General features: G+C 37.3%; 3 protein-coding genes across 5 annotated transcripts; 1 reads left to right on the forward strand and 2 right to left on the reverse strand.

Moving 5' to 3' along the window:
- Nucleotides 1-293: 293 nt before the first annotated feature.
- LOC18606528 (transcription factor EGL1-like) lies at nucleotides 294-4,661 on the forward strand. 2 transcript variants are annotated; one of them, XM_007040187.3, is made up of 8 exons: nucleotides 294-1,266; nucleotides 1,719-1,973; nucleotides 2,065-2,161; nucleotides 2,274-2,288; nucleotides 2,650-2,706; nucleotides 2,817-3,677; nucleotides 3,751-4,194; nucleotides 4,315-4,661. In XM_007040187.3, exons 1-8 carry the CDS (start codon nucleotides 1,136-1,138, stop codon nucleotides 4,384-4,386), a joined length of 1,932 nt encoding a protein of 643 aa, XP_007040249.3. In that variant the 5' UTR covers nucleotides 294-1,135; the 3' UTR covers nucleotides 4,387-4,661. The 2 variants fall into 2 exon arrangements, with proteins under 2 accessions (XP_007040249.3, XP_088660840.1); XM_088804714.1 differs by having other exon boundaries at nucleotides 300-1,076.
- A 1,930-nt stretch (nucleotides 4,662-6,591) lies between these two features.
- Nucleotides 6,592-8,209, reverse strand: LOC108661416 (2-oxoglutarate (2OG) and Fe(II)-dependent oxygenase superfamily protein). The gene is made up of 2 exons (XM_018118105.2): nucleotides 7,321-8,209; nucleotides 6,592-7,212 (listed from the first exon to the last, which is right to left on the reverse strand). Exons 1-2 carry the CDS (start codon nucleotides 7,674-7,676, stop codon nucleotides 6,603-6,605), a joined length of 966 nt encoding a protein of 321 aa, XP_017973594.2. The 5' UTR covers nucleotides 7,677-8,209; the 3' UTR covers nucleotides 6,592-6,602.
- A 131-nt stretch (nucleotides 8,210-8,340) lies between these two features.
- LOC18606529 (GMP synthase (glutamine-hydrolyzing), putative / glutamine amidotransferase) lies at nucleotides 8,341-11,602 on the reverse strand. 2 transcript variants are annotated; one of them, XM_018118104.2, is made up of 7 exons: nucleotides 10,857-11,602; nucleotides 10,415-10,665; nucleotides 10,199-10,287; nucleotides 9,912-10,024; nucleotides 9,685-9,816; nucleotides 9,421-9,596; nucleotides 8,341-8,880 (listed from the first exon to the last, which is right to left on the reverse strand). In XM_018118104.2, exons 1-7 carry the CDS (start codon nucleotides 11,400-11,402, stop codon nucleotides 8,757-8,759), a joined length of 1,431 nt encoding a protein of 476 aa, XP_017973593.2. In that variant the 5' UTR covers nucleotides 11,403-11,602; the 3' UTR covers nucleotides 8,341-8,756. The 2 variants fall into 2 exon arrangements, with proteins under 2 accessions (XP_017973593.2, XP_017973592.2); XM_018118103.2 differs by having other exon boundaries at nucleotides 9,912-10,287; nucleotides 10,857-11,601.
- Nucleotides 11,603-12,401: the final 799 nt, after the last annotated feature.

Raw genomic sequence — 12,401 nt, forward strand, 5'->3', positions numbered from 1 at the left:
GGGTTGTGTTCCAAAAACAAAATTGTGAATTAGCAATCTAGAAAAGAGTCCCCCAAAGAGCTACACTTGATTTAAGCATTGATTATTTTCTTTTACACGTTTTCTTTGAAGCTCCATGAAAAGAAAGTTTGTTTTGCTTTTGTTTCTCAGACATGTCTATGTCTAAATCTACTTCTCATTAAAGCTTTACTACTTATTACCATTAGTTTTTATTTGGGTGTTTCTTTTTTTTTTAAAAATAATTATTTCCACTTCAAAGCAAGAAAAAAAAAAAAAAAGGGAAAAAAGTTGTGTCTTTGTTGGCTCTGGTTGTAGGACCAAGTGTTTTTCTGTATCTCGGGTAAGGGGAGGAAGCTGAGAACACAGATCCTTGTTACAATCCTTTTCATTTCATTTCCTCTCTTTTTAAAAGCTCTTAAACAAAGAAAGCAATAAAATAAACTGTGCTTGTGTGTGCGTGTATTTGCGTGTCTTTATTGGGTACTTACTTACTTCCCCCGCCCCATTGAAAAGAGCGAGTCTTTATTGAATTTTCTTTCTCATTGTTCATTAAACTTAGTTTACATTTCTTGATAATGGAATAAGATACTACATTTATATATAAAATTTTTATTTTTCTCCCTTTCTTCTTTTGTTTTCCTCCTTTTTCTTAACCATCAAAGTGAGTGTTTTCCTTTTTTTTTTTTAATTCTGGGCACAAACGGGAAATTAGTTTCAACTTAGCCTAAAGTTTTGTATATCTGTTAATGATCATTGCCAGTTGCTTTCTGAACCCATTATCCTCGGGTTTTCAAGCTTCATAGCTACCCAAAACACCATTTTTCAGGTCTTAGCTATTGAAGTTTTTAGGCCTTTTTTTTTTTAAGAACAAAAATAAGCTGGTTTTGAGCTCTGGGTTGTTTCTGGTCAACGAAACTTGGGGTAGTAGTGAGACAAACCCATCTGGGTTTGCTGTTTTGGGGAAAAACAATCATGAACTTGAGCTCCATCACATGTTTTTATTGAAATGCTTTGGTTGAATATTCCATAGGAGTTTATTGGAGCTGGTGTTGGTGAATGAAGACTTAGAAATCAGAGTAAGAATCAATTTGCATCTGATCTGATTAGGCTGGGGTAGTTTATACATATAGATATCATGCAAATGGCTACTGGGGTTCAAAATCAAGAGCGACTGCCAGAGAACCTGAAGAAACAGCTTGCTCTTGCTGTGAGAAATATTCAGTGGAGTTATGCAATTTTCTGGTCCATTTCAGCTAGACAGCCAGGGTACAAAATGTTCCATTTTTACCCCTTTTCTGGCCCCCTTCTTTTTTTTTTTTTTTCTCTTTCTAGAAGAAAATTAACATGCACTTTTGTTTTTTTGAGGAGCAATTTCATCTCTGCTTTTTGAAAACACTGGGTTTGCTTCTGGGACTCTTCTGCTTAATATTTTTGTTTCTTCCTAATTTTTCTCTAGATTTCAAGTATTCTACATCATTTTATTTTGCCATAGTGTTTAAAATGCAAAGTCAAACTCTTTAAGGAGCTAAATTACCTAGAATAGATTGAGATTACTTTTTTTCTAACATTCCTTTATGCTTTTCCTTATGACAAATGCCAATATCTCAAAAACATTTGGAGTTGAAGCTCCTTCTAACTATTCTAATTTTTACTATCAATCTAGTATTTTGCTAAAGGATTCTGCCTATTCTTGTTTGCTATCAATGTGAACACTTCAGGGTATTGGAATGGGGTGATGGTTATTACAATGGTGATATAAAGACAAGGAAAACAGTTCAAGCTGTCGAGCTGAACGCCAACCAACTGGGTTTGCAGAGAAGTGAGCAACTGAGAGAACTTTATGAGTCCCTCTCGGCTGGTGACAGCAGTCCTCAGGCTAGAAGACCTTCGGCAGCATTATCTCCAGAAGATCTTACAGATACTGAGTGGTATTACTTGGTTTGCATGTCATTTGTATTCAACATTGGCCAAGGGTAATCTTTCTTCCATACTTTTGTTCTCAGCCGTTCAAACCGAAAACATCAATGTTTCTGATTGTTAATTCTTCCTCTAAATTGTTGTTAGATTGCCAGGAAGAACATTGGCCAGTGGTCAACCTATTTGGCTTTGCAATGCTCATTATGCAGAAAGCAAAGTGTTCAGTCGATCACTGCTAGCAAAGGTCGGTGCCTGTGCTTTTATGCTGGCTAAATTTTAAGATTAGTTAATACGTTCAGAAATAACAGTTTGGTTTCTTTTTCCATGGCTGGAAACTTTGGCAACTGGCTCTCTAGAGTGCATCTATTCAGGTATTGATCTGCTTTCTCCATTGCCTTAATTTATCTTCATTTCAATATGAAAAAAAAAAAGGGTACCATGTAAACAGAGACTTTAAGGTTGTGTTAATGAGTCGGATAAATTTTGTTTGAGCTGGTTTGATAATTTTACTGCACCTTGGCAACACGGCATGTCTGAGGGTATTCAGTGATTCCTTCTCATACCAACTTTAACCCTAATTGCTAATGGAAATAAATTACAAGTGACATTGCCTTATAGTGAATGTAGAATTATAATACTTCATATGTAGACATGGAAGCTTGAAAGGGCTAGAATGATTAGATTCCTTGTAAATGTTTCTGAATGAAATCCTTACATTTGTCTTGATTTCAGACTGTAGTATGCTTTCCATTTTCAGGAGGTGTGATTGAGCTTGGTGTAGCTGATATGGTAACTTTTCTGCCATACTTTTATTTGTTTATTACCATTGAGAAATTTGCTTCCAGTGCAGTTTTATTTTGGTTCAAGTCTTGCTGTTATATTGAAAATTATTTCTGTAGGTATTGGAGGACCTCAGCCTCATTCAGCGCATTAAAACTTCTTTCTTGGATACTCCACACCCAATTGGTTCTTATAAATCCATCCCTGTTGCTGGAAGTACAGGAAATGACAAAGATCTTGCTTGTCCAGCTCTTGAACCTCAGATCCCTGACACCAAATTAAGTCCACTTTTAGGCTGTGAACAACTAGAAATGGCTTCTCCCAATGACAGTTCAGATGGCTTTGAGCCTAACCAACCAGCAGAAGATTCATTCATGGTTGAAGGGATAAATGGTGGAGCTTCTCAAGTACAAAGTTGGCAATTCATGGAAGAGGAGTTCAGCAATTGTGTCCACCATTCCTTGAATTCCAGTGACTGCATATCTCAAACCTTTGTGGATCATGGAAATGTTGTTCCTCTTTGTAAGGGGGAAAATGATAATGACAATGGTTTGCAAGATGTTCAAGAGTGCAATCAGACAAAACTGACCTCTTTAGACATTCGAAGTGATGATCTGCACTACCAAACGGTTCTCTCAGCCCTATTAAAGACCTCCCACCAGTTGATTTTGGGGCCACACTTTCGAAACTCTAACCAGGAATCCAGCTTTATGAGGTGGAAGAGAAATGGCTTGGTGAAGTCTCAGAAAGCAGGAGATGAAACCCCTCAAAAGTTGTTGAAGAAGATATTGTTTGAAGTTCCTCAGATGCATGATAAAGGGTTACTTGACTCTCCTGAAGATAATGGCATTAGAGATGCAGCTTGGAGACCAGAAGCTGATGAAATTTGTGGAAACCATGTGTTGTCAGAGAGAAGGCGGAGGGAAAAACTGAATGAACGATTTATGATTCTCAAATCACTGGTCCCTTCAGTTAGCAGGGTAGTTAAATTTCCATTCTCCTTAGTTATTCCTAATATGAAAATTACCAAATTAACTGGCATTGTTTATGCAGGCTGATAAAGTTTCCATACTAGATGATACAATAGGATACCTACAAGACCTCGAGAGACGAGTTGAAGAGTTGGAATCTTGCAGAGAGTTAACAGATTTAGAGGCAAGAATGAAAAGAAAACCTCAGGATCATGTAGAGCGAACATCTGATAACTATGGCAATAACAAAATGACCAATGGAAAGAAGCCATCCTTAAATAAAAGGAAAGCTTGTGATATTGATGGAGCAGAGCTGGAGATTGACTATGTTGCATCAAAAGATGGTTCGACTGAAAATGTAACGGTCAGTATGAGCAACAAGGATTTTCTAATTGAGTTTAGGTGTCCTTGGAGGGAAGGGATTTTGCTTGAGATAATGGATGCACTAAGCATTCTCAATTTGGATTGCCACTCAGTTCAGTCATCTACAACAGAGGGGATTCTCTCCCTGACTATAGAATCCAAGGTAAGACTCTTTTGTATGTGCTTCATAAGAAAAAGTTTAGGAAACCAAATCCGTTAATGATTGACATTCGCAAGTATTATGAACAATTGACCCTAAATAAAGTGTCTGTGCTTATTGCAGTACAAAGGATCAACTGCTGCATCAGCAGGGACGATTAAGCAAGCATTGCAAAGAGTTGCTCGGAAGTGTTGAAGCATATCTTCTCACCGGACAAACCATAGAGTTATTTGGTCTAGATTTCCCTGCTTCGTTTGTAAAATCCCCTGTCATGGAAGGTTCTGTAGATGAGATGCCACAAAGAAAAAGGTTTTTCCTTCCTGTAGGCTAGTAAAATAAAGGGAAATAAAACCTTTGAGCCTTGTAATTTTCTTCAAAATCTAGCGCTTACGTAACAGACCTTGACCTATGGCTTCAATCTTGCACCTTGTAATAACATCAAGAAAAGAAAATGAATATTCGAGCTACAATAGATGCCTTATAATTTCTAATGGATTAAGCTTTATAAATTTAAAGAGTAGGGTTTGAATTTTTTTTTTTTAAGTCAAAAAAAAAAAAAAGCCCCTCGCACAACACTCACCGTCCACCGCCATGTACCTAACAAAATCAACTTTTCCTTACTACTGTAGCAGGAAAGGAACATTAAGCCTTATCATATGTCCAGCATGAGGCACACGGCAGTACTAATGATGGCTTCGGGGTAGTCATTTTCCTGATACTTACATTTCTTAAAAGAAAAACAATGCTCTTTGCGTATATCTAATTGGAGAGAGAAAGAAGTAGTATATTATAAGGTGGTGCTATTATTTATAATGGTTTTCATGGAATTTTGAGAGGGTGAAGCTGTTCAGTCCAATTTTCAAATTGCCAATTTGCATGTGCTAAAGCTAATTATAGTAATGTAATGTAGTTTGGTAAACAAATGCAACTTGGTTTAATCAAGAAAATAAAGTATTCTAGCTTTAAGCAAAGCAGGAGGGGGGCTTGCTTGGGTAGTCAAAAAGGTCTAAAAAGAGGTGAGTTTTAAATGGAAATAACATCAGAAAAGGCTGACAAAGTTTTCAAAGACTAGACAAATTTTAGGGTCAGGTTAAATGATGGCAAGGAGAACCCTAAATACAATATGAATCTAGACACAGGAACTGCAGTTTTGTTTTCAGCAAGCACGCTAGCAAATATCGTTTAATACTAGAATCATGAGTCGTTTTTAACTCTTAAAACTCCCAATTATGCCTTTGGAGGTAATTTTGATTAAGTATAAAACAAAGTTTGTTAAACGACAAAAGGAAAATAGATTGTATGCTTACTGTGTATTCATTTCAGTTCGCTGGAATATTAGGAATTTTTGATTTGACTATAAAGGATTGGAGAATAGGCCCACCAAATCAGGGCAGTGATAAAGGTGAACAATTTTCGGTGGCAAAGGGGCATCTTCATTGAAAGACGTAATAGCTATGGCAAAGGAGATAAAGGGGAGCATAAAAGGTTCAGGCTTGAAAAAGAAGTGGGTAGAAGAGACGGAGGCATGCATAACTTGGTGACCCCTTTGCTTTCCCGAATAATCTGAAAAAAAAAAAAAAAACAAAGTTTAAAAATGGGTTTGTTCCATTTGAAACCCAAAACTATGATTGAAGAGTGCATGATAGACTTTGCTTGTCGCAGTGAAGTGTGGGCCTTGGCACGAAGGCTTTTTTGTAATGTTAATCATGATGATTGCCATTATTCCCCTTCAAATTTCCACTTAAAGATGTTTCAATCTTTAGTTATGTCTAATCAGTTAGCTTAATGGTAAATAAAAATCTTAATCACAATACAAAAAGTTAGGCAAACACGGTGTCTTGACCTGAAGGAAGATACAAAGATTCAGTCGGATCCTGTGAAAGTTTCATTTTCCCAATAAAGCAATTGCACAGTCAGTTAGGCTGGCAGCCCAATGGAAGTGCCCCAGCTACATCGACCAAGGATTGTTGAATTGGGGCCCAAAAAGTCTTTTCATGTCATCTTATTGACAATTCTACAACTCTTAAGAGGATAAAGCGTTAGCTTGTAGAGAGTACTGAACTAGGTATGAAATGGGGAATTTTTTTTATTAGTAGTACATTTATCTATAAAGCGACATTGTCAAAGAGTGATGAGGAAAAAGCAGGAAAACAAAAGAATGCCATCGAATCCACTAACAAGCAAAGACAACTAAGAAAAAGTAGAAATTCTAAAGATTTGTTCCTTCCCCCTGACCTTTTTTACCCAACAACATGATAAATAGAAAACAATACATTAGTTTACTACTGCTAGTCAACAACACATGATTCACAATTGGATAAAGTAAATTATTGACCCCACAATTCTAATGATGGATTTCCATATACATTGAGAAAACAAACAACAGGCAACATTTAAGAATTCATGACTAATCACTGCACTTCGACTTTTAACCCAGCAAAATCCTTTACAGTGTATCCTATTTTGTCAAAATTACCAACCTCATTACTTTCTCTAAACTTTAGGTAATCCAAGCAAACAAATGGATGGTAAACCCTTGAGTTCCCGACTCCCACAACTGCATCTGGTGCCAAGATTACCTTCTCATCCCCAAAGCACCAGAAGAATGCTAGAGAGAACCGGTTCATGAACTGCTTCAAAACAACTCGGTGCTCTGATGATCTTAACCTCCCATTGCTCCAAGCCTGCATAAGATCTCCTATGTTCACTACTAAGGAATTCTCACATGGGCGTACGTCCATCCACTTCCCTTCCTTGGATCTCATTTGGAGCCCACCAAGCTCATCCTGATACACAATTGTTATGCAACTCATATCAGTGTGCATTCCGAGTCCTTCAACTTCCCTTTCTTCCACATCATCTGGTGGTGTGTAATTTACTATCCTCAGATATCCATGACAGTCACCAAATTCAGACTCATAGAACTTCTCTTCATAACCATCTCCTAAACTCCTTAATATGATCTCCGCGATTCTCTTTGACAAGTTCATCATATTGTTTCCATACTGTTGTAATATCTCACTATAGATGGAAGAGAACAGATAAAACAAAACAAAACAAAAGAATGCACATGAATAAACTGAAAAGAATTGTGGTAACAAGAGACTAATCATTGAATAAAATTATTACCTAAATTCAGATTTCTCTTGGCCAAAGAGTTCATTAGCAGAAGCCTTAGCAGAGGCAAAGAAATCCGGACCACTAACTCTTAAACTCTCAAAGTAGGGAGAAGCTATGAAATAGGGTGTGTATGTTTTGATACATGATGATGGACCGAGTTTGAGCTTCGTATCTGGAGGAAGGCTAAATATTTCATTTGAAAGTGCACGAACTTTGTTAAATAGATTTTGCGGGATGCCATGGTTGGTAACATAAAAGAAGCCCCATTCCTGACAGGCTTGTGAGAGGGAAGATAGAAAAGAGGGTTCAGAAGGTTGGGTTAGATCTAATACTGGGAGCTTTATAGAATCTTGCAGTTCAGACATTATTATATATGGAAACAAAACAAGATCCTTGAATTGGATTGCAGTCTAAGAGTGGTAGGTTGGTTACATATAGGATCTAGGGTGGAAGAATCTGAAAATAGATTAGCATTCTAGCACATACCAGAAATGATTAAGCTACTTAAAGATTAGGCATTATTTACCACCACTAACAATTATAATAAAATGCATCATAGGAAAAATGGCAACACGGTGACCACGATACTTAGAGTGATTGGTTAGGCATAAAAAGATGGTGGGCGAAGAGTGAGTTTTGTAGCTATCTTTTGCAGACAAATTTCATTTAAAAACTAAAACACAATCACCTAATGGTGGAGACCACGGATCAAAAGCACGACATAACCCTCCTAGCTGATACTAACCACTAGTAATAGTATTATGCACCTATTGTTTACATCCACTGAATCCAAGAGACCAAAATGATTTAAGCGGACAAAGAGACATCGTGGCATGGTCAGCAAAGAATTTTAGTATAATGCAGTTCAATTACCAATATTTTTATTTTTTAAGTACAGACATAAAGAAACAACAAAAATGAAGCACCAGAACAAGCTAAGAATAAGCATGTGCGCATGGACAAACCAGACATTTGCATATGTTCTCATATGCAAATTAAGTATAAGGCCAGGCCAAGAAACTCCATAAATTACAAGTCAGAGACTTAAGCTCTTCATTTGCATATGATACAGTCTTTAGACAAAAACAATACAAACCGACACATGTGGCCACACACACTCAGAGACATAAGCTCTTCATATTTGGCTAAAACTATAAAGCATTCATCACCAGAGAAAAATAAAATACGGCTGCCAAAAGAAGTATAATGTTTAATAATGATAGAAGTTTTAGAAGAAATGTTTACAGTATAGTCTTGACAAAAATTTCATTCTGAGAAATAGGTGATATAGATATGGGCACAGACCTTAAGCATCCAGTACTCATATTAAGAAATCCTGCTAAACTCATTTTCTTTCTTGTCATCTGGAGCTGAAAGCAATGAGACAATGAATATCACCTTCACTCTACACAACTATGGAATTGTTACTGACATCCAACATGGCATTATTCCCATTCAATTGTTGATGGGGGCTTTGATGTGATGTCTTGAACCACACGATTCACACCACGAACATTGTTGCATATTTTTCGAGCCACATCATCAAGGAACTCGTGTTCAAAATAGTACCTGGAAGTCCAAAATTGCACGAGGAAAAATGAGAATTTCAGGATTTTGGAGTTAAGAGGGGGAAAAGGGAGTCAAAGATTAATTCACAGGCTTTTTACCAAACAACCATTGCCAATAAGACAGAGAAAAATGCAATTTTCCTAGATTTTGAGAAACTTGTAACATGCAACACGTGTTCTGCCAACATGTAATGCCTAAGAGGATGGAGGGACATCCATTTTTATTGACTTAGGAAGTTGTCGATTTTATCAAGCCTCTGACTAAAATCTACATTGAATTTGCCACATTTTAATATCATTACTTAAGAATGCTAACAATCTCCTTTGAACGATTTCCAACTTAAACTGCTTCTGGTACTTCCAGTCAGACAAACCATATCATGTAGCCCTACCAACCGATTTCAGCAAATCACTAACCCTTCTTGCAAATAGCCAAACCATGCGCGTTAAATCATTTTCAACTCAGCCCAACCTCAGAGACACATTTCAGCTTATGCTTATTACTACACACTCTTCGTTAACCTGAGCAATGAGAACTAACCAATCTGCTGTCATTCCATCTTGACTTGTAACAGCTCGAAGAGCAACAACATGAGAATGTGTTCTTTGATCACCTTGAACTCCAACTGATTTTACAGGCAAAAATACAGCAAAGGCTTGCCAAATTGAGTCATAAATGCCAGCATCCTTGATTGACTGAATGAAAATTTCATCAACCTGGGAAAGACAAGTCCATGAAGAAAAACATGATAAAAGATAACACCTTATAGACAAGGTTGCAATTCCTTCTGTAAACACCTCATACCTGACGAAGAATATCTAAGGCATTGCCTTCAGTTACGTCACCCAAGATTCGTACTGCAAGGCCAGGCCCAGGAAATGGGTGGCGCTTTAAAAATAGCTCAGGAACTCTCAATATCCTCCCAAGTTGGCGAACCTTAAAAAATTAGAAAAAATAAAAATGAAACTAATTCAAAAGAGGAAGAAGCTTTCAATAGAAGTAAACATTCAGCAAGGGAATAGAATCAAGACCTCATCCTTGAATAGAAGTTTAAGTGGCTCAATGAGCTTTAATTTCATGTCTTTGGGAAGACCTCCAACGTTATGATGACTTTTGATTGTGTGAGAGTGGGTTCTTCCAGTTCCTGGTGGAGGACAAGATTCAATCACATCCGGGTACAAGGTTCCTTGAACCAAGAAAGCAGGTTTCTTTCCTAATTTATGCTCCAATTCTTGAGCAAAAGTATCAAAGATGCAGATAAATTCTTTTCCAATTATCTTTCTTTTCATCTCAGGGTCTACAACCCCTTTTAGCTTACTAAGAAATTGATTAGTTGCATCAACACAAGTAACAGGTAGATGTAGATCCCTTTCAAAGGTTTCCATCACCCGTTCTCTCTCCTTATACCTACAGCAAAAAAAGCACAATCAATAAATGCACAAGCAATGATTTATAGAAGCTTATAACAAAAATGTACATTTGGGAATTCAATAACTAGTGCTGAAAGAAAATGGAAAATTGTTTGCTTTCTCACCTTAATAAACCATTGTCCACAAAAACACAGTGAAGTCTATCTCCAATGGCCCTGTGAACAAGCATTGCAGCAACTGTGGAATCAACACCTCCAGATAAAGCACAGATAACATGATCATCAGGGCCCACCGTGTTGTTGATCACCTTAATTTCTTCATCCATTACATCTTCCATTTTCCAATCAGCATTCACTCCACAAACATCAAACAATAAATTTCTTAGAGTCTCCATCCCTTCTGGCGAATGTGTAACCTAAATAAACACAAATCAAAACATTATTCAACTGTTTCAAAGCCACAGCATTTTAGTCATTTGTTTATTGTTTATTTTAAGTCAATAAGCAAAAAACAAATAGCAAATATTACAATCAAAACAAACCTTAATAAACACAAAATAAAACCCAAAAACTCAACGAATAGAACTAAACCCATAATTCAAATTACCTCAGGATGATACTGCAATCCATAAAACCTATTCTCCTGATCCTCAACCGCAGCCACTGCCCCCTGCTGACTCCTAGCCACCACTTGAAACCCATTAGGCAACCTAGCAGCCTCATCCCCATGACTCATCCAAACAACCTGCCTATCCCCAACTCTCTTCCCACCAAAAAGACCACAACTTTTCTCAACCTCAATCTCCATCCTCCCATACTCCTGCCTTTCCCCAACCCTAACTTCACCACCAAGTCTCTGAACAAGTAACTGAAGCCCATAACAAATACCCAGAACAAAAACCCCATTGGACAGGGCCCACTTAACGAACCCATCAGCAAATGAAGGAGAATCATCGGAATGGACCGAGTGTGGTCCGCCGGAAAGGATAACGACTTTTGGGTTGAGGGACGTGATCGAGGACAGAGGGGAAGTGCCGGAGATGCAAAGGGAGAAGATAGAGAGGGAGCGGATACGGCGAGTGATGAGATGGGTGTATTGGGAACCGAAGTCTAGGATCAGGACTAAGTCGGATTTCACGGCTTTTGGGTCCATTGGGAGTTTTAGGGTTTAAGGGAAAGGGTGGTGGCTGTGGCTGTGGCTCTGGTTGCGGCTTGACGGTTTTTCTTTGGATAGAAGGAAGTGGTGGCGGGCGAGGGGTTTAAGGAGGAAGGCGGAGAGAAATTAGGGTTCTCGGAAAGTGGGGTAAGAGGGATTGGCGGGAAGTGGGGCTACAAATAAATAACAGTAAGTTAGTGCCAACTGACATTCTTTTCCTTATTGGGTTGAATAAATTATGAGATTCAGTGCGCTTTCAAAACGGGTACCTTTTTGGATTTTCCGGGAAATCTGGCTTATTTATGTAAGTTGGGCCTTGCAGTTCGGGCCAACTTTTTCAACTCGGGTCGGATAATGATAGTAATCCGGAGGCATTCAATCTCTATTGTTATTATTATTATTATTATTTTTGGGAAGATAATGTCTATTACTATTATTAATTAAAATTTTGTAATTCTATTAACACTACATCCAGCCTCATCAAATTACAATATCTAGTCTTCAATTTTTACAATATCTAGATTCAAACTTATCCAAGATTTGGAGTGCTTTAATAATATCTTGACTGTTATAGATAAATTTTTATTATTAATCATAGTCGGTTTCTGAATATGAGGTGAGGTTGAGTTCAAAAAATCTAAAATACACTACAATATAAACCAATTAAATTTAATTATCCGAACAATTGAACTATAAAAGATTGATTATGACTTGAAGTCATGTTGATATTCATTGCAATAACACAAAAATATCAAAACATTTAAGCAGGACGTTTTTTCTTATGTTAACACAGTTTGTTACCAAATATTCAATCAGGGGTCATCTTTTTGATTGAGGTTCAGTGAAATTTCCACAAGGATGCAATTGAATTATTAACTTACCCCAAGTTTGTCATTGTGTTGGTGCACAATTGCTTGAATCTCCATTGCTGCCTTTCAGATTACATGCAACAGTAAGAGTTTTGGTATACATTCACTCTGCCAGATTTCTGTACCG

This window comes from Theobroma cacao, chromosome 3, assembly GCF_053813885.1.
Source record: "Theobroma cacao isolate CCN51 chromosome 3, ASM5381388v1, whole genome shotgun sequence".
Lineage (NCBI taxonomy): Eukaryota > Viridiplantae > Streptophyta > Magnoliopsida > Malvales > Malvaceae > Theobroma > Theobroma cacao.